The sequence below is a fragment of the Thalassophryne amazonica genome, chromosome 16 (assembly GCF_902500255.1).
Source record: "Thalassophryne amazonica chromosome 16, fThaAma1.1, whole genome shotgun sequence".
NCBI lineage: Eukaryota > Metazoa > Chordata > Actinopteri > Batrachoidiformes > Batrachoididae > Thalassophryne > Thalassophryne amazonica.
The window spans coordinates 16797776-16818926 of NC_047118.1; the positions used below are offsets into that span (position 1 = coordinate 16797776).

At 45.9% G+C, this 21151-nt stretch overlaps 1 protein-coding gene and 1 long non-coding RNA gene across 2 annotated transcripts; both read left to right on the forward strand.

Annotated features, from left to right (window-relative positions):
• Positions 1–16285: 16285 nt before the first annotated feature.
• LOC117528544 lies at positions 16286–18067 on the forward strand. The gene is made up of 2 exons (XR_004565808.1): positions 16286–16526; positions 17890–18067. It is a non-coding gene; the product is annotated as an uncharacterized LOC117528544 (long non-coding RNA).
• Positions 18068–18111: 44 nt separating this feature from the next.
• gper1 (G protein-coupled estrogen receptor 1) lies at positions 18112–19421 on the forward strand. The gene has a single exon (XM_034191176.1). The coding sequence runs from the start codon at positions 18210–18212 to the stop codon at positions 19368–19370; it is 1161 nt and encodes a 386-aa protein (XP_034047067.1). The 5' UTR covers positions 18112–18209; the 3' UTR covers positions 19371–19421.
• Positions 19422–21151: the final 1730 nt, after the last annotated feature.

Genomic DNA, 21151 nt, shown 5'->3' on the forward strand with positions numbered 1-21151 from the left:
ACTGGACTGGGTTGCTTGACGCAAGGATGTTTCGCTTCAAATCGCAGATGCTTCCTCAACTAAAATTCTTAAACTTCCTGATTTGCCGCTCCTTACTTTTTAAATGCTCAGACATTTGAAATTTAACTATGAACTTTGTGATCTTATTATGGGCCTCTTCCCCCACTAATGTTTCTAACCTTTTGTGAAGACTATCAAGATCATTTTGGAGGTCTAATATTTTAAAATGAAGCCTTCTAATTCTAATTGTGTGACCTGCTTCTAGTGCCTTTTGCTTCATCTGTGATGGTATGAGGGTGTGTTAGTACCCATGGCATGGGCAGCTTACACATTTGTGATGGCACATCAATGCTGAAAGGTACATCCAGGTTTTGGAGCAACACATGCTGCCATCCAAGCAACGTCTTTTTCAGGGGCATCCCTGTTTATTTCAACAAGACAATGCCAAGCCACATTCTGCATGTGTTACAACAGTGTGGCTTCATAGTAAAAGAGTGCGGGTACTAGACTGGTCTGCCTACAATCCAGACCTGTCACCCATTGAAAATGTGTGGCGCATTATGAAGTGCAAAATACGACAACAGAGATCCCGGACTGTTGAACAACTGAAGTTGTAAATCAAGCAAGAATGGGAAAGAATTCCACCTACAAAGCGTCAACAATTAGTGTCCTCAGTTCCCAAATGCTTATTGAGTTTTGTTAGAAGAAAAGGTGATGTAACACAGTGGTAAACATACCACTGTCCAAGGTTTTTTGAAATGTGTTGCAGACATCTATTTCAAAATGAACAAATATTTGCACAAAAACAATAAAGTTTATCAGCTCGAACATTATATATCTTGTCTTTGTGGTGTATTCAATTGAATATAGGTTGAAGAAGATTTGCAAATCATTGTATTCTGTTTTTATTTACATTTTACTCAATGTCCCAACTTCATTGGAATTGTGGTTGTAAATAAACCCTATGTACCAGCCCAGGCTTTGCATTCTCAGGGTGCAGGACAACTTTGTGTCCCTAGGGTGAATAAAAAGTCTGTGGGTCACAAAGCCTTCTCTTATCATGCCCCTGTTCTGTGAAATGATCTCCCTGCATCAGTATAACAGTCAGATTCTGTAGAGACTTTCAAATCCAGACTTAAGAAGCACTTATTTTCCCTTTCGTATGGCTAGCATACTGGCATGGTATGATACTATACTTTTTACTCTTTTAAATTCATTTTATTCTGAAATGGAGCGTGCCGCGGCCTCAACTTTATCTAAAGTCTGGGTCTTTTAGTGATGCTTAGGGCTAGTGGCTGGCGATCACCTTAGTATTTCTTATGTTTTTCTTGTTGCTTAATGCTGACAAATTACACTGTATTTGTTTACTGATTCTGTCTTTTTCTGTCTGTTTGAGGTGATTGATTGTGTCGGTAGCATGGCCCAAGCAGAGGGTCACCCCTTTGAGTCTGGTCTGCTTGAGGTTTCTTCCTCAAATTACCAGAGGGAGTTTTTCCTTACCACTGCCTGTGTGCTTGCTCTGGGGGTTGGTAAGGTTAGACCTTACTTGGGTGAAGCACCTTGAGGCAACTTTGTTGTGATTTGGTGCTATACAAATGAAAATAAATTGAAATTGCTGTGAGCTGTTTTTAATGTAATGTGTATTCAGTTTATTCATTGATAACTCAATTAAAAACTAATAAAACAGTACGTCCTTGTCTTCCGTTTCTCTCTACAGCTATTCCATGAATTTTATTTTTATTTTGTTGTTGGTGCATCATTAAAACCTTCATTTTCCACTGTCCTGATGGAATTTCCATGCTCCTTAATCAAATATCTCTTGCTGTTGTGGTGTGAATGTCCTTTAATTCCCTGAAGCTAAATTTTTATGAAACTGAGTGGCTCCTCTGTGGGGAAATGTTGCTATCAGGAAGACTTTGTTGTTCTTTTGACAACACTGCAGCGCTTTCTACACACACAGCGCATCAGGAATGTGTTGACAGCGCTTCACTTATTTCACATTTTGTTATGTTACAGTCTTATTCCAAATTGGAGTCAATTCATTTTTCCCTCAAAATTCTGCACACAATGCCCCATAATGACAACATGAAAAAAGTATTTTTTTTATTTGTGCAAATTTATTAAAACTAAAAACTAAGAAATCACATGTACATTAGTATTCACAACCTTTGCTCAGCACTTTTGACTTCATCCTTGGTTTGTGCTCTGACATCCACTGACAACTGTAGGACCTTATATGTAGACAGGTGTGTGTCTTTCCAAATCATGTCCAATCAACTGAATTTACCCCAGGTGGAGTCCAAATAAGCTGTAGAAACATCTCAAGGATGATTAGTGGAAACAGGATGTAATTGAGCTCAATTTTGAGCTTTGTGGCAAAAACTGTGAAAAAAGAAAAACCCTTTTTCACATTGTCATTATGGGGGTATGGGGGGGGTATGGGGGTTTGAGGAAACAAATTAATTTCATCCATTTTGGAATAAGGCTGTAACAAAAAAGTGAAGCATTGTAATACTTTACGGAGGCTCTGTAACTGTTTTTCATTGCGATACCAGACAGCAAGTAATCACCAACAATCCAAATTTCATAAACTCTGTTTCAGTTAACAAACTCACATCAGGGTCAGCATCATTCCTGCTCATAGTGACATCGTAACCCAGGACAACCTGCGCGTGGACAGGTGTCAATGTCTAAACTGGCTTCCCACTCGCGCTTCAACTGGTGAGGAGGGCGGCATGACAGCAGGATAGAAACAAGACCTGTCAAAGGGTGGACAAACTCCTTGTGATTCAACAGCCATCACACTTTTTTTTTATGTTTCCATGTTTTATCAAATCAAATCAAATCAATTTTATTTATATAGCGCCAAATCACAACAAACAGTTGCCCCAAGGCACTTTATATTGTAAGGCAAAAGCCATACAATAATTACAGAAAAACCCCAAAGGTCAAAACGACCCCCTATGAGCAAGCACTTGGCGACAGTGGGAAGGAAAAACTCCCTTTTAACAGGAAGAAACCTCCAGCAGAACCAGGCTCAGGGAGGGGCAGTCTTCTGCTGGGACTGGTTGGGGCTGAGGGGAGAGAATCAGGAAAAAGGCATGCTGTGGAAGAGAGCAGAGATCAATCACTAATGATTAAAAGCAGAGTGGTGCATACAGAGCAAAAAGAGGTGAATAAAAAGAAACACTGGGTGCATCATGGGAAACCTCCCCAGCAGTCTAAGTCTATAGCAGCATAACTAAGGGATGGTTCAGGGTCACCTGATCCAGCCCTAACTATAAGCTTTAGCAAAAATGAAAGTTTTAAGCCTAATCTTAAAAGTAGAGAGGGTGTCTGTCTCCCTGATCCGAATTGGGAGCTGGTTCCACAGGAGAGGAGCCTGAAAGCTGAAGGCTCTGCCTCCAATTCTACTCTTACAAACCCTAGGAACTACAAGTAAGCCTGCAGTCTGAGAGCGAAGCGCTCTATTGGGGTGATATGGTACTATGAGGTCCCTAAGATAAGATGGGACCTGATTATTCAAAACCTTATAAGTAAGAAGAAGAATTTTAAATTCTATTCTGGAATTAACAGGAAGCCAATGAAGAGAGGTCAATATGGGTGAAATATGCTCTCTCCTTCTAGTCCCTGTCAGCACTCTAGCTGCAGCATTTTGAATTAACTGAAGGCTTTTCAGGGAACTTTTAGGACAACCTGATAATAATGAATTACAGTAGTCCAGCCTTTATGCTTTTATGTGTTTTTTAAATTGTTGCCATATAGCGCTGAGCTTTATGTGTGTGTACCCTGGGCATGGTCTCTGCATTTGGGAACTGTAGGCGGTCCTCCAGCCCACAGGTAATCTTATTTTGAGGGTTGGTGGCAGGATTAGTGTTTCAGCAAATCTAAAAACTGAAAAAGTAACATTCTTGTTTCCGCTCTGTTGAAGTCACTCTGTAGCTGCCTTCCATGTGAAGGTAGCACACACTATGAAGGGGATGGGGAAAGTCGCTTGGAGACTCTAGACAAGAAGAAACCACAAGAGAGCACTAAGGTTCTCGTCTTTGGAGGATGGAGGCTGGTAAGGTGGTAGTTAATGGTCGGTGCATGGAGGGAGTGGCAGTTGTTGTGGCAGACCATTTCCTTCTAATGGTGTCAGATGTCACCCCTTTCAATGATGTGGATGTTGTATCTGTTATCTCAGTCGACGCTCCGACTGCGTTAAGTGATGTTTGGTTGAGGGAAATCTTTTAAGCATAGCTTCAGTTGGTGATTGACAATTTCCCCCAGTGGTGACATTTTTATGGTCATGAGTGATTTCAATGGGACCACTGCCACCAACAGGGCTGGCTATGAGGACCGCATTGGTCTTCATGGACGTAGTAACTTGGTGAAAATGAAACAATGCGCCTCAACTTTGCAAAAAGTCAGGGGCTACTAGCTTCTGGATTCTGGTTTCAACATTGAGACATACAATGCTGGACATGGTATTCTAATACTAGCGGTGTTGCCAAGGAGATTGACCCTATCTTTGTGCAAAAACGCTGGTAATTTTGCATCACTGTAATGTCTATAGAAGTGTGCAGTTTGTGAATTCTGATGAGACTTGTGGTTTCCCTGAGGATTCAGTGTTACACTGCTGTCTGTGCCGGGGAAAGTGCTTGCAGATATTATTCTGAATAGGATACAGTACCAGCTACTTGCTACTTACCTGACAGAACAATCTGGCTTCACACCCGAGAAGTCAACAATAAACCACATTCTCGCTCTGTGAGTAGTCATAGAATGCAAGTGTGAATATCAGCAGTGCTTCTTTGCAGCCTTTGTTCATTTTTGCAAAGTGCTCATTTGACGGGACTGTTCTCTGGGACATCCTGAGGATTTGTAGGATCCCAGAGAGGTTGCTGAATATCATAGCCAGCCTATTCACAAATATTGTGAGTACTGTATGGAGTGGAGAGGGAGAGACTGATTACCCCACATGAAAACCGGTGCGATGGGACGGAGATGGTTTGGACAGGTGCAGAGGAGGGACGAGGGTGATATAGCGACAAGGATGCTGAGGATGGAGACACCAGGCAGGATGAGAATAAGGAGACTAAAGAGGAGGTTTATGGATGTGCTGAGGGAGGACATGCAGGTGGTTGGTGTGACAGAGGAAGATACAGAGGACAGAGTGAGATGGAAACGACTGATCTCCTGTGATGACCCCTAACGGGAGCAGAAGGAGACAAAGTAGAAGACAGATGTCATCCACAATACATTCACATTCAGTTTTGAGCAGTGTGCTCAGTCTCTTTCCATGTGTATCCTGTTGTTCTTGACTCGCATTTAACAGAATAAAAAGGTAGAGAGTTTATATTTGTTTTCTCGGGTCGAACGTTATTACCCCCTGCAGGCATACACCAAACACAACACGATAAGGGCCACCAAAAACTGTATTAAACAATTCTGGGCCAGGTACAATGTTGAATGTATGTGGACTCATGACAGAAACTGTCCTGTGGCTATTCCGTTCTAGAAACCTCATATGAAAAGGGAAACAACATAGCAGCTGGAAATATATTAGTGAATCAATATATAAAATAAATATAAATGTAATATGCAGCCTGTCTTCAAACTTAAACTGATATTACTAAAAAAAAATCTGTATTTTTCTATTGTGTCCTCCTTTGGAAGGTAACTAGTGATTGGGGACTTCAAACACAATGAAATCAGTATATTCAAGAAGCAGACAATGTCTGTTGAAAGATGATAACCAGATGACCATTGTAATATAAATATGCTCTTATAAAGTTGAAAATGAGCGTATCTGAATGGAACAGCTGTGTAAACCGAAGAACATAATCCAGCTCTGCAGGTTTAAATGTAATTCTGCTGTGAAGATGAGTAAAGTAATCTGTCAAACATTGAACAGAAATAGTTCTGTTTTGAAATAATATGCTGAAGAACAAGAGCTAGCATTCCTAAAGCAAACATTTAACAACAGAAATACAGAAGCCAGCCACATGATGAGACTTTCTATAGATATGATTGTTCACGAAATGCTAATATCAGCAGGGGAGCAAACAGTGGCTGAGCATAAAAGGCTTAATTAGGACACCTTATTATACTCATGCAGTTCATCCAGAAAGTATTCACAGCACTTCACTTTTGCTACATTTTATGTTACAGCCTTATTTCAAAATAGAGTAAATTTTTTTCAGTCAATTCTACTCACAACACCCCATAATGACAACATGAAACATTTTTTTTTCTTTTGTAAATTTATTAAAAATAAAAAAAAAACTCTTTGCAGCACCTCTCAAGCTCCATCAGGTTGGATGGGGAGCGTCGGTGCACAGCCATTTTCAGATCTCTCCAGAGATGTTCAGTCGGATTCAGGTCTGGGCTCTGGTTGGGCCACTCAAGGACATTCACAGAGTTGTCCTGAAGCCACTCCTTTGATATCTTGGCTGTGTGCTTAGGGTCATTGTCCTGCTGAAAGATGAACCGCCGCCCCAGTCTAAGGTCAAGAGTGTTCTGGAGCAGGTTTTCATCCTGGATGTCTCGGTACATTGCTGCATTCACTTTCCCTCATTCGTGACTAGTCTCCTAGTTCCTGCTGCTGAAAAACATCCCCACAGTATGATGCTGACACCACCAGGCTTCACTGGGTCCTCCAAACATGACGCCTGGCATTCACGCCAAAGAGTTCAATCTTTGTTTCATCAGACCAGAGAATTTTGTTTGTCATGGTCTAAATAACTCTACCATAACCCCATCAGAAAATAAGTCAGCATTTGTCATTCAAAATCCTGTGTTTTCAATCGTCAAGTTATCACCATTTTTTAAACTGATCAGACTTTTTCAAACAAGCAACATCCCAGTTTACCAGCCAGTTGCTGGTGAACAAATTTTCAACTGATTTGTTTGTCCTGCACTGAGTTCTGAGGATTTTCTCCCCTAACAAGATAGAACGTATGCATTTACTGTATGCTAATCACCACTATGTGTCAGCTGGGCTCATATGTCTGAGCAACATTACACGATTTTTTGGAAAATAACTCATGACTGAGCATGAAAAAATACATCACATTATAATCAGTTTTTTTTCACCGGCATGCAAAATTAGAAGGTCATGGGTCGATTTGTTTGTAATTGTGTTAAGAATCTTGCACGCACATGCACGTTGCAGCCAGAGACGGCTGCAACGTGCGTAAATGTTTAATGAGCCTTTCATTGGATTCAGGTGTGTTGGAGCAGGGAGACAACTAAGAGTGTCAGGAAGGTGGCTCTCGAGGACTGAACTTGGCCACCCCTGCCCCAGAGCAACAGTGGGAAGGAAAAACTCCCTCTGAGAAAGAAACCTCAAGCAGACCAGACTCAAAGGGGTGACCCTCTGCTTGGGAGATGCTACAAACATAAATTACAGAACAATTCACGGACGAATATACAAGAAATGCTATTGGCGCATAGGACAGGAGGATCGCCACACCGAACACACCTCCCATCTCTGGATGGAGCTGCACCTTAAATAGAGAGAAAAAACAGAATCAGGCAGCAGAAAGACAAAAAATACTGTATAATTTGCCAGCATGAAACAACAAGAAAAACAGAGAAATACTCTGTTTAGGCCACTAGCCCTAAACTTCACTAAAAGACCCAGAATTTAGGTAAAGTTGAGGCCGCGGCCCGCTCCAATTGCTAATAAATGAATTAAAAGAGTAAAACGCATACAACAAAACTGTACCAGTATGCTAGCCATATGAAACGGAAAATAAGTGCATCTTAAGTCTGGACTTGAAAGTCTCCACAGAATCTGTGTTGTGTGGGCCGCTGAAGAGGAGGTACTGCTGGCCCACCACCACCAGAGGGCGCCCTGCCTGGAGTGCGGGCTCCAGGCACCAGAGGGCGCTGCCGCCTTATGGGAGTAGCCTGGGTGACAGCTGTCACCCATCACCAGACACAGCTATTCCACTCAGCACAGAGGTATATCTGGAGGACGGCGTCTCCACCTCAGTGCCGAGATATCGCCTAAGACTGAGGTAATATTCTCTGCATTTATATTCTGAACAACCAGCTAAACTTGTTAAACCTTTTCAGGACTGTTGACTACTGATAGCTTCATTGCTTGGATAAGTACTCACCTTCCTGCTGTACTTTGACAAGAGGTGGAGGCGGCTTCTCCCCTCTCCGTTACTGGGTGCGGTCGCATCCACACCTGTGTGTTGTTGCTCTCTCCCGCCAGCAGTACCGGATCCGACGAGCGGAGGCAGTGGCCACCTGGGAATTCGGGACTTGGCGGTTCCAGTATTTCCAGGGTTCGGTGGCAGAGGAGATCTGGGTGGTTCCGGTTCGACTGAGACGGACGTCTCCTACCTTCGAGCCTGCCCACACGACACCAGCGGATTCGACCCCAAATTGTGATTGTTGTATTTATTGTGCTCGTTTCACAATAGTAAACCTTGTTATTTACCTTCTCCATTGTCCGTTCATTGCGCCCCCTGTTGTGGGTCCGTGTTCCTACACTTTCACAACAGGATATCTCGGCCAGCGTCATGGACCCCGAGGGGCGTCAACCGGCTGTTGAACGGCCAATGGAAGACCAAGGCGCGTCGGCGGCTTCGGGAGGGGTAATCGGTGAGTTGCAGCGGATCCTCACCGCTTTCACCTCTCGGATCGATTTAATGACCGAGCAGCACGTTCTCCTAAACCGCAGGGTGGAGGCTCTCGCCGCACAAGTGGAGGCGCGCCCTTCGGGCGCCGCTGCGGCTCTCCCTCCCGAGGACCCTGCGCGTGAAAGTGACGTTCCACTGGTCGTTCAACGGTCCCTTCCTCCGTCCCCAGAAGCATACATAAGCCCTCCAGAACCGTACGGAGGCTGTGTGGAGACGTGCGCGGATTTTCTGATGCAGTGTTCGCTCGTCTTCGCACAGCGTCCCGTGATGTACGCGACTGATGCTAGCAAAGTAGCTTATGTAATAAATCTGCTTCGCGGGGAGGCACGCGCTTGGGCTACAGCGCTCTGGGAGCAGAACTCACGGCTCCTTCATACATACGTTGGGTTTGTACGGGAGCTCAGAACGGTGTTCGACCATCCCAACAGAGGAGAGTCCGCTTCAACCGCGCTACTGTCAATGAGACAGGGGCGTCGGAGCGCAGCTGCCTATGCAGTCGCCTTCCGCATCGCGGCGGCGAGATCCGGCTGGAATAGCACTGCCCTCCGCGCTGCCTTTGTAAACGGACTGTCATTGGTCCTAAAAGAGCACCTGGTGGCGAAGGACGAACCGCGGGACTTAGACGGGCTCATCGATCTGGTCATACGACTCGACAACCGGTTAGAAGAACGCCGTCGGGAACGAGGCGAAGGGCGTGGCCAGGCACGCGTCGTCCCTCTCCCTTCCGGTTCCGATCGAGCTCCGCCTTCCCCACGCTCCACAGCCCCTGCGCTCCGTGGGGTCACAGCTCCCCCTACTGACGAAGCTAGGGACACGAGTAGGGCAACATTTAGGGCACCAGATGCACAGAGGAGATGGACCCACGGAGCGTGTCTTGTTTGTGGTTCAATAGAGCACCATGTGAGAGACTGCCCCGAGCGGTCAAACGCCAAACGCCCACCCCTAGAGACTGGGCCAGGGGTGGGCCAAAACATTCACGTGGGACACACCCACATTGCTACACGACTCCCAGTCACGATCCTGTTTGAGGATTCAACCCTGAAGGCCCCAGCACTGGTGGACACGGGCTCTGAGGGGAATCTGCTTGACAGTAGATGGGCCAGGGAGATAGGGCTCCCTCTGGTGGCTCTTACCTCGCCTGTGCAGGTTCGGGCGCTAGATGGCTCCCTACTCCCACCAATCACGCATAAGACACCTCCAGTAACTCTGGTGGTGTCAGGTAACCACCGGGAGGTGATCGAGTTCTTTGTGACTCAGGCCACCTCCCGTGTGGTTTTGGGTTTTCCCTGGATGCTAAAGCACAATCCCCGGATCGATTGGCCGTCCGGGGTAGTGGTTCAGTGGAGCGAAACCTGCCATCGGGAGTGTCTAGGTTCCTCGGTTCCTCCCGGCTCCCAAGCTAAGGAGGAGGTCCGAGTCCCGCCCAATCTGAAGGCGGTGCCGGCGGAGTACCATGACCTCGCTGACGTGTTCAGCAAGGATCTGGCTCTCACGCTTCCTCCCCACCGCCCGTATGATTGTGCCATTGATTTGGTTCCAGGCAGTGAGTTCCCGTCCAGTAGGCTGTACAACCTCTCACGGCCGGAGCGTGAATCGATGGAGACCTACATCCGGGACTCATTAGCTGCCGGGTTGATCCGGAATTCCACCTCTCCGATGGGTGCAGGTTTCTTTTTTGTGGGTAAAAAAGATGGCGGGCTTCGTCCATGCATTGATTACAGGGGGTTGAACGAAATCACGGTTCGCAACCGATACCCGTTGCCCTTGTTGGATTCAGTGTTCACCCCCTTGCATGGAGCCAAAATCTTCACCAAGCTGGATCTTAGGAATGCGTATCATTTGGTTCGGATCCGGAAGGGAGACGAATGGAAGACGGCATTTAACACCCCCTTAGGTCATTTTGAGTACCTGGTCATGCCGTTCGGTCTCACTAATGCTCCCGCGACTTTCCAAGCGTTGGTAAACGATGTCTTGCGGGACTTCCTGCACCGGTTCGTCTTCGTGTATCTGGACGATATACTCATCTTTTCCCCGGATCCTGAGACTCATGTCCGGCATGTCCGTCAGGTTTTGCAGCGGTTGTTGGAGAACCGCCTGTTTGTGAAGGGCGAGAAGTGTGAATTCCACCGCACTTCTTTGTCCTTCCTGGGGTTTATAATCTCCTCTAACTCCGTCGCCCCTGATCCGGCCAAGGTTGCGGCGGTGAGAGATTGGCCCCAACCTACAAGCCGTAGGAAGCTGCAACAGTTCCTCGGTTTTGCTAATTTCTACAGGAGGTTCATTAAGGGCTATAGTCAGGTAGTTAGCCCCCTGACAGCCCTGACCTCACCAAAAGTCCCCTTCACCTGGTCGGATCGGTGCGAAGCCGCGTTCAAGGAGTTGAAACGGCGCTTCTCGTCTGCACCAGTTCTGGTGCAGCCCGATCCTAGCCGCCAGTTAGTGGTTGAAGTGGATGCCTCGGACTCAGGGATAGGAGCGGTGCTCTCCCAGAGCGGGAAGACCGATAAGGTCCTTCACCCGTGTGCCTATTTTTCTCGCAGGTTGACCCCCGCTGAACGGAACTATGACGTCGGCAATCGGGAACTCCTTGCTGTGAAAGAGGCCCTCGAAGAGTGGAGACATCTGTTGGAGGGAACAGCCGTGCCATTCACGGTTTTCACTGACCATCGGAACCTGGAGTATATCAGGACCGCCAAGCGGCTGAACCCCAGGCAAGCCCGCTGGTCACTGTTCTTTGGCCGTTTTGACTTCCGGATTACCTACCGTCCCGGGACCAAGAATCAGAGGTCGGATGCATTGTCCCGGGTGCACGAAGACGAAGTCAAAACGGAACCGTCGGATCCCCCGGATCCCATCATCCCGGAGTCCGCTATCGTGGCCGCCCTCACCTGGGACGTGGAGAAGACCGTCCGGGAGGCCCTGACCCGTGTCCCGGACCCCGGAAACGGACCAAAGAACAGACTATACGTCCCACCAGAGGCTAGGGCTGCAGTCCTGGACTTCTGTCACGGTTCTAAGCTCTCCTGTCACCCAGGGGTGCGAAGGACCGTGACAGTCGTCCGGCAACGCTTCTGGTGGGCATCCCTGGAGGCCGACGTCCGGGACTACGTCCAGGCCTGTACCACCTGCGCCAGGGGCAAGGCCGACCACAGAAAGACCTCAGGGCAGCTACAGCCACTGCCCGTGCCTCATCGCCCCTGGTCCCACATCGGTCTGGACTTCGTCACGGGTCTCCCGCCGTCCCAGGGAAACACCGTCGTCTTCACGATAGTGGACCGTTTCTCCAAGGCGGCCCACTTCGTGGCCCTCCCGAAGCTCCCAACGGCCCAGGAGACAGCGGACCTCCTGGTCCACCACGTCGTCCGTCTGCATGGCATACCATCAGACATCGTCTCCGATCGCGGTCCCCAGTTCACCTCACACGTCTGGAGGAGCTTCTGCCAGGAACTGGGGGCCACGGTCAGCCTCTCGTCTGGGTACCACCCCCAGACCAACGGGCATGCAGAGCGGGCGAATCAGGAACTGGAGCAGACACTTCGCTGTGTGACAGCCGCGCACCCGACGGCCTGGAGTACCCACCTGGCCTGGATCGAGTACGCCCACAACAGCCAAGTGTCATCAGCCACTGGCCTCTCCCCGTTTGAGGTGTGCTTGGGGTATCAGCCCCCCTTGTTTCCGGTGGTTGAGGGAGAGGTCGGTGTGCCCTCGGTCCAGGCCCACCTACGGAAGTGCCGTCGGGTGTGGCGTGCCGCCCGCTCTGCCTTGTTGCAGGACCGGACGAGGGCGAAGAAACATGCAGACCGGCGGCGAGCCCCGGCCCCCAAGTATCGTCCTGGGCAGGAGGTCTGGTTGTCCACCAAGGACATTCCTCTACAGGTTGACTCACCGAAACTCCAAGAACGGTACATCGGACCGTATAAGATCCTCAAGGTCATCAACCCCGCCGCAGTGAGGCTCCAGCTTCCGGCCTCACTGCGGATCCATCCAGTTTTTCATGTTTCCCGGATCAAGCCCCTTCACACCTCACCCCTCTGCACCCCGGGTCCGGCGCCGCCTCCTGCCCGGATCATCGACGGAGCACCGGCTTGGACTGTCCGCCGGCTCCTTGATGTCCGTCGGATGGGCCGGGGTTTTCAGTATCTGGTGGACTGGGAGGGGTACGGACCCGAGGAGCGCTCCTGGGTGAAGAAGGGTTTCATCCTGGACCCGGCCCTCCTGGCCGACTTCTACCGTCGCCATCCGGACAAGCCCGGTCGTGCGCCAGGAGGCGCCCGTTGAGGGGGGGGTCCTGTTGTGTGGGCCGCTGAAGAGGAGGTACTGCTGGCCCACCACCACCAGAGGGCGCCCTGCCTGGAGTGCGGGCTCCAGGCACCAGAGGGCGCTGCCGCCTTATGGGAGTAGCCTGGGTGACAGCTGTCACCCATCACCAGACACAGCTGTTCCACTCAGCACAGAGGTATATCTGGAGGACGGCGTCTCCACCTCAGTGCCGAGATATCGCCTAAGACTGAGGTAATATTCTCTGCATTTATATTCTGAACAAACAGCTAAACTTGTTAAACCTTTTCAGGACTGTTGACTACTGATAGCTTCATTGCTTGGATAAGTACTCACCTTCCTGCTGTACTTTGACAAGAGGTGGAGGCGGCTTCTCCCCTCTCCGTTACTGGGTGCGGTCGCATCCACACCTGTGTGTTGTTGCTCTCTCCCGCCAGCAGTACCGGATCCGACGAGCGGAGGCAGTGGCCACCTGGGAATTCGGGACTTGGCGGTTCCAGTATTTCCAGGGTTCGGTGGCAGAGGAGATCTGGGTGGTTCCGGTTCGACTGAGACGGACGTCTCCTACCTTCGAGCCTGCCCACACGACACCAGCGGATTCGACCCCAAATTGTGATTGTTGTATTTATTGTGCTCGTTTCACAATAGTAAACCTTGTTATTTACCTTCTCCATTGTCCGTTCATTGCGCCCCCTGTTGTGGGTCCGTGTTCCTACACTTTCACAACAATCTGACTGTTTTATTGACACAGGGAGACCATTCCACAGAACAGGGGCACAATAAGAGAAAGCTCTGTGACCCGCAGACTTCTTATTCACCCTAGGGACACAAAGTAGTCCTGCACCCTGAGAATGTAAAGTCCGGGCCGGTATGTAAGGTTTAATTAGGTCAGCTAGGTAGGGAGGTGCCAGTCCATTAATAATTTTATAGGTTAGTAGCAGAATCTTAAAATCTGATCTCACTGGGACAGGAAGCCAGTGAAGAGATGCCAAAATGGGTGTAATGTGGTCGAACTTTCTGCTTCGTGTCAAAAGTCTGGCTGCAGCATTTTGAACCAATTGGAGACCCCTAATGCTAGACTGCGGTAAACCAGAAAATAGAACAGTAGTCCAGTAGTCCAATCTAGAAGAGATAAATGCATGGATCAGGGTCTCAGCATCAGCCATAGACAGGATGGGACAAATCTTCGCTATATTTCGCAGGTGGAAGAAAGCAGTCCTCATAATATTTCTAATGTGGAGGCCAAAGGACAACGAAGGATCAAAAATTACCCCAAGGTTCCTCACTTTGTCAGTGTGATGTATGACACACGAGCCGAGGCTGAGCGTTAACTGGTCAAATTGATGCCGATGTCTCACTGGACCAAGAACCATCATTTCAGTCTTATCAGAGTTTAAAAGTAGGAAGTTTCTAGACATCCAACTTCTCACTGCTGCAAGGCAATCTTCTAAGGATTTTATGTGAACGAGATTACCAGCAGTTATCGGCATGTATAACTGAGTATCATCTGCATAGCAGTGAAAGGTAATCCCAAAACGCTGCAATATGTGCCCAAGGGGTGCTATATAAAGGGAGAAAAGCAGGGGGCCTAAGACAGACCCCTGTGGAACCCCAAATTTCATGTCACTAAGGTTAGAGGTAGTGTTACTGTACAAAACACAGTGAGGACTGGTCAAGTATGATGTCAGCCATGCAAGGGCATTCCCAGTAATCCCAAAATGATTTTCCAGCCTATCAAGTCGAATATGATGAGCCACTGTATCAAATGCAGCACTGAGATCTAACAGCAACAGCACTGTAGTGGTGTCCGAATCCATTGTAAGCAGAACATCATTCAGCACTTTAGTGAGAGCCGTCTCTGTGGAATGATATTTTCTAAAAGCAGACTGCAGTGGTTCAAAGAGATTATTCTCAGTAAAATAGTCTACGAGCTGCCGTGAAACCACTTTTTCCAGAATTTTAGAGAAAAATGATAGATTTGATTGACCGATAGTTTGTCAATACATTAGGGTCAAGATTAGGTTTCTTAAGTAATGGTTTAATCACAGCAGATTTGAAACATTTAGGAACAGATCCAGAAGTTAATGAAAGCTTAATCATTTCCAGCACAGTCGGCCCAAGAGTGGGCCACAGGTCCTTAAACAGTTTTGTTGGTATAGGATCAAATAAACAGGTTGTGCTTTTTGTTGACATTATGAGTTTTGTCAGCATGCGTAGTGAGATACTATCAAATTCTGTAAATCTAGGTAATACCTCAGTAGTGGCGCCCACATCAATAGCAGGGTGTAGTGGCTGGGTTAAGGCATGCCGGGATATGTTTAACCTGATGTCTTCTATTTTCTTCCCAAAGTAATCCAGGAAATCTTGTGCTGTAAAAGGAGAGCGAACTACAGCCTAAGCCACACCATATGAGCAGTCCTTAACCTGGCTTGAATCAGTATCTAGTGAGATGGCTGCAAATTGTGCTGAAAACAGACACTGTCTGTTTGTGGTGTGTTCATGGTTGTTATGTAAAAATCTTATAGTGTGTTTATATATGTAGTGTCACATAACAAAACAGAGTGTTCCATCATTCCATCATCATTAGACAGCTGTAAAAGGATGTGATAGTTTTTACCAAATATAAGGATGTTTTGTGTGTCAGCCATTTTGAAAAGCAGTTAGGTAGCTCAGAGTTACAAGGACATTTTGGATGTGCGTCAGCCATTTTGTGTTATGCATCATGGAACACTCTTACAGGACGAAGCCAGAAAATACAGTGAGGAACCCATGCAAACACAGGGAGAACATGCAAACTCCATTTTTAAAATTATGAGTTTTCTTAACATTTTTTTTAACTGTATGTGCACCTCTAAATACTGCATCTACAGTAAACACATCTTGGCAGCCAAAGGGACACTAGAGTGTCAAACACCATGCCACAAATTGGTCTCCATAGTCACAGTTTGGTACTTAGATTAGTTGAAATGATGTTAATACCCTGTGGCCTGAGTCTGCACAGTGTCCCCATTATTGACAGTGAAGGCTCACAGTCGCCGATTGTTTTTAAGCCTTATCCAAATGTAATTGCAAGAAATGAGACAAGATCAGTGTTACTTCTGTGGGAACCAATAATCAATAGAAACAAAAGGTGAACTCTTTTCAAAACATATCGATGGAAAGAATAAGAAAGATCGTGAAGAACATACAGTATTTGCACGGTTCTTAACATTTAGCGTTACACAACCCAGATGAACAAATACTGCCAACAAAAAAAAAAACACTCATTGTCATTTACTTGTGCAAACTTCCCTTTGTGTTAAGATCAACGCTCAGCTACTTCAGATCTTGGATCATTTTGGAGAATCATCACGCACTCGGAATCACAAACTGGGTAAAAAAATAAACAAATAAATAAAAAATAATAAGGGAATGTGATGTAAGGCTAAAGACGACAGCTTTCCCCTCTCCTATCTGTCGCTCCCTCCCTCCTCTCCTCTCCAGACTGGGTTGGACCAGACAGCAGGTGGAGCAGAAGAGGAGCCCGGACGTGGGATTCCCAAATCCCTGCCTCTGACTTCTGCACTCAACAAGCATGGAGAAGCAACAAATGCCACATTTTAACAAGTAAGTCTGCTGCTTATTCCAAACGATGTGCTTTATTTACAAAATGATTTCAATCTCAAGTTGACCTTTAAAGATGTAGACGGAACATTCTGTCATATCTTGTGAATTCAGTTACTTAATCTGCTCTGGATTTACACATCTGGAGGTTCTGTTGTCACATGAACTCAAGTTTAGAAGATTTTTGAACAAATGTGTGCAACATATTGAAATATTTGTACTTTGGAGTATGTTTTTGGAGTGTGAGTATGAGTTTTATTTTATTTATTGATTTATTTTTAATGATGTTAGAAACTAAAGATAGAAATAAACTGCATGTGACTCACTTCCTTATAAAAGTAAATGAGATTACAGTTGTGCAGTGGGCAGGTTTATTTGATGTTTTTATGTACGTCACGGTGTCATCTTATCTGTAGGTACAGTTGGTAATTTCCTAAATGTGGCCACAATGTTACATGTGAGCTTTTCTTATATTTACACTACATGCATTACTGCTGTGAAGAAGGAATCCAGTTAAAATGAGGGGAGAAAATAGACATGAAAATTACCCCAAAATTTTGGTTGTGAAGAATTGACAGAATTTCACAAAATTTGAGGCATAATTTAAAATGTTTATAAGGCAAATATGCTGCAAAAGTAAAGCTTTGAAATATGAAATGATTTACAATAAAGCACGCTAAGCATTAACGTATAAGCCAGATCTCATGCCCATACTTTGATATCCATGTTGATTAATTCTTCTTTCCTGATTAATATTTGTGTTGGTTACCATTGCGGAATCAGGCAGTTTTCTGTAAATCTATAAAATGATCAGATCAGTTTCAATAAAACATTCAAAATTTTATGTAATATTTTTTATTTCAAATATGCTCTTTTACTGACAATTAAGAAAAACTTTATTATTATTATTATATATATTTATATCATTATATTATATAATTATATATTTTATTTTTGTATTTTATTTATTTTACAATAGGGGTGCTTAAAATTATTACCCAGAACTGTGTGTTCTCTGAATGTGACGCGTGCTGACTGGAGCCATCCGGCGCACCAGACGCTTGCTTAAATTTTAATGGCAAAATTTTTTTTTCACCCCACTAATTAATAGCCATCAAGTCTAGACAATCCGGAAAGAGTGACCTCAGACTGGCTAAAGATGTTAAAGGACGATTTCAATGCATCTGTTTAAGGCTGCAACTTGAATATTAATGTGCTTTCGTGGCTGCTGTGTGTGCCATCATTTTAGATCAAATTAAAACCAAAACGCACACTAGATTTCCTGCTTTGTGTATAAAATCCACTTTTTTGTTATTGTTGTGCTCCAAATTTTTTGTCATGTTTGTTTCCTCTGCTCCTCCTGCAGCTCAGGTGTCACAGCAGCAGCCTCTGTGGTCCAGGCGCGCTGAATAAAGATGCATGTGGATTTGGAGGAAATAAGCCGCCTTCAAATCATATGAGTCAAAAGGAGGAGAAAGATGTCCACCCGGTAATCTCACGCGTGCAGCTGGTGCAGCCTTGTTTATGTGAGACTTCCAAGAAAAGGAAAAGGTGATATACAAAAAAAAACAATACCCGACATGAAGGCGATTCTGGTTTTCGTGTCCTTCTGGTATCTGGCAGTAGAGGAGTCTTGATGTCATCATGGGGCCAAGTGAGCCAAAAGTGTTTCATTCGAGTGCATAGATGATTCATCCTTTTGAGAAACATAAACTGAAACATGACAACGATGTAGCAGCTGTAGATGCTTACATGCGCACCCAAGACAGTCCAACTGCAGTCAGCATGGAAGTGCAGACGACCTCCCTGGTCTGGATTTATGCCAACAGCATGCAACTGAACGCCTCCTACGAATACAACACCACAGATTTGAGTGAAAACTCAGACAACTATCAGTCTTACTTCATCGGCCTCTTCCTGTCCTGCCTGTACACCATCCTCCTCTTCCCCATTGGATTTATTGGTAACATCCTAATTCTGGTGGTGAATCTGAACCACAGGGACAAGATGACCATCCCCGACCTTTACTTCATAAACCTGGCTGTGGCAGATCTCATCCTTGTAGCAGATTCTCTCATTGAAGTCTTCAATTTGAACGAGAAGTATTACGACTACGCCGTCCTCTGCACGTTCATGTCTCTCTTCCTGCAGGTCAACATGTACAGCAGCATCTTCTTCCTCATGTGGATGAGCTTCGACCGCTACGTGGCCTTGGCCGGCTCCATGAGCAGCAGCCCACTGAGGACGATGCAGTACGCAAAGCTGAGCTGTGGCCTAATCTGGATGGCGTCCATCCTGGCTACACTCCTGCCCTTCACCATTGTGCAGATGCAGCACAGGGGCGAGGTTCACTTCTGCTTTGCCAACGTATTTGAGATCCAGTGGCTGGAGGTCACCATCGGTTTTTTGCTACCCTTCTCCGTCATTGGCCTGTGCTACTCCCTGATTGTGCGCATCCTCATGAGGGCGCAGAAGCACCGTGGGCTGTGGCCACGGCGGCAGAAGGCCCTGCGCATGATCGTGGTGGCAGTTCTGGTGTTCTTCATTTGCTGGTTGCCGGAGAACGTCTTCATCAGCATTCAGCTGCTGCAGGGCACAGCCGACCCATCGCGGCGGACTGCTACCACGCTATGGCATGACTATCCGCTCACGGGTCACATTGTTAACCTGGCGGCTTTCTCCAACAGCTGCCTCAACCCCATTATCTACAGCTTTCTAGGAGAAACATTCAGGGACAAGCTGCGGCTCTTCATTAAGCAGAAGGCCAGCTGGTCAGTAGTCAACCGCTTCTGCCACCACGGCCTCGATTTACACATCCCTGTCAGGAGTGATGTGTCAGAGGTGTGAAGAGATAGAGAGAAAAAAAATGCAACAAATCCAACTGCAACATACACTTACAAAAAGTAATCTACTTATCTTCTTCACATCAAAATGATATAAACTCAAAATATTACCTCAGCTTTCTTCAGCTCTTACTTCACCTCGTTGTACCAGTATCTCAATTAACCTGCTCACTTTCTGAACACCTCCCACCACCACCACAAAAAAAAAGCTAGAATATGAAGGAATACAGTATATCTCTTAAGCTGATAGGAAAACATTTATGGTGTTGATCTTTGGTTGCTTTTCCCAAAAGTCTTTTCTGCAAAAGGGCACGTGCACAATACAACTGCAACGACATCTTCCACACAAGGCAAAATGATAAGAGAATAGCTTTGTGAAAAATTTTACAGAACTCAGCCCATGTTTACACAAACACAAAGAAAAGAAATGCTATATTCACTTCATCTAATTATGTCATCTGATCCCACAAAACCTAGTTGTTTCAATCGGAAACATAAAATTAAATTTGTTACAACTTGCATTTCACATTTAAACATCCATTTCATTCATTTTCTGACTGTTTATCCGGGTTCAGGTCACAGTAGCAGCTCATTCCGCACTTCCCTATCCTAAGCCAAGTCCTGTAACTCTTCCTGGGGGATCCCGAGGCGTTCCCAAACCAGCTGGGAAATGTAATCCTCCTCCTAGTTGGATGTGCCTGGAAGACCTCCCTAGGGAAACAACCAGGGGGCATCCTCACCAGATGCCCGAACCACCTCAAGTGGCTTATCGATGTTAAGAATCAGCAGCTCTACTCCAAGTCCCTCCAGGATAGTTGAGCTTCTTAACCTGTCCAGAAGTGTAAGACCAGATACTGAACAGAGGGATTTCATATCTGCCGCTTGTATCTGCGACCTTATTCTTTCAGTTATTACCCAAAGTTCATGAGAATAGGAGCGTAAATCAACTGGTAAATTGAGAGCCTCACCTTCTGGTTCAGCTCCTTCACCACAACAGTCCAGAACAGCATCTGTAAAACATAAGACGCCACCCCAATCTGTCTATCAATCTCACACTTCAAATTACCTCACTTGTAAACAAAACTCTGAGATACTTAATCTCCTCCACTTGGGGCAATAAGTCTCCATTGACCCAGAGGATACAACCCAACCTTTAACAAAAGAGGACCATGGTCTCAGATTTGGAGGCACTGATTCTCATCCCAATCACTTCACACTTGGCCTCAAACCTGCACACTGCACATCGAAGGTCACTACCCACTGAAGCCAACAGAATCACATCATCCGCAAAAAGCAGAGATGCAACCTTGAGGTCACCAAACGGGACACCCTCCAGTCCCTGACTGCACCATATCCAGATTTTGTAGAATCAACTGACATAACTAGTTTAAGTAGAAAAAGCATTTAAGTTCTTTGAGTGAGGGCTGAAAAAGATTTAAATTTTAATGAATAGCATACTCTCTGTACAAATGACTTTAAGTACACTCAAAAAGAAGTGAATGCAACTGAATGTGCACTTTATATTGTTTTTGTTTTTTGTTTGACATAAAATACATGTCTTTGTGTAAGAGGAACTCTGGACTTTTTCAACTCTGGCTCTATTTTTTTTAGATGTTTTAATATAACGTTTTCACTCAAGACAAAAACAGTTTTAATCAACACCATCATGGGGTAAAAGAGCTACACAACATAAGTGTATTGGCTAAATTAAAAATGGTCTAAAGAAACTGTTTGCTGTCACCACTGAATAAGCAAAAATATCATTACAGGTGGATCCTTACAGAG

What these genes read in the sequence shown, in the direction of transcription:
- gper1 (XM_034191176.1), top strand. Translation starts at nt 18,210, where the DNA reads ATGATTCATCCTTTTGAGAAACATAAACTGAAACATGACAACGATGTA.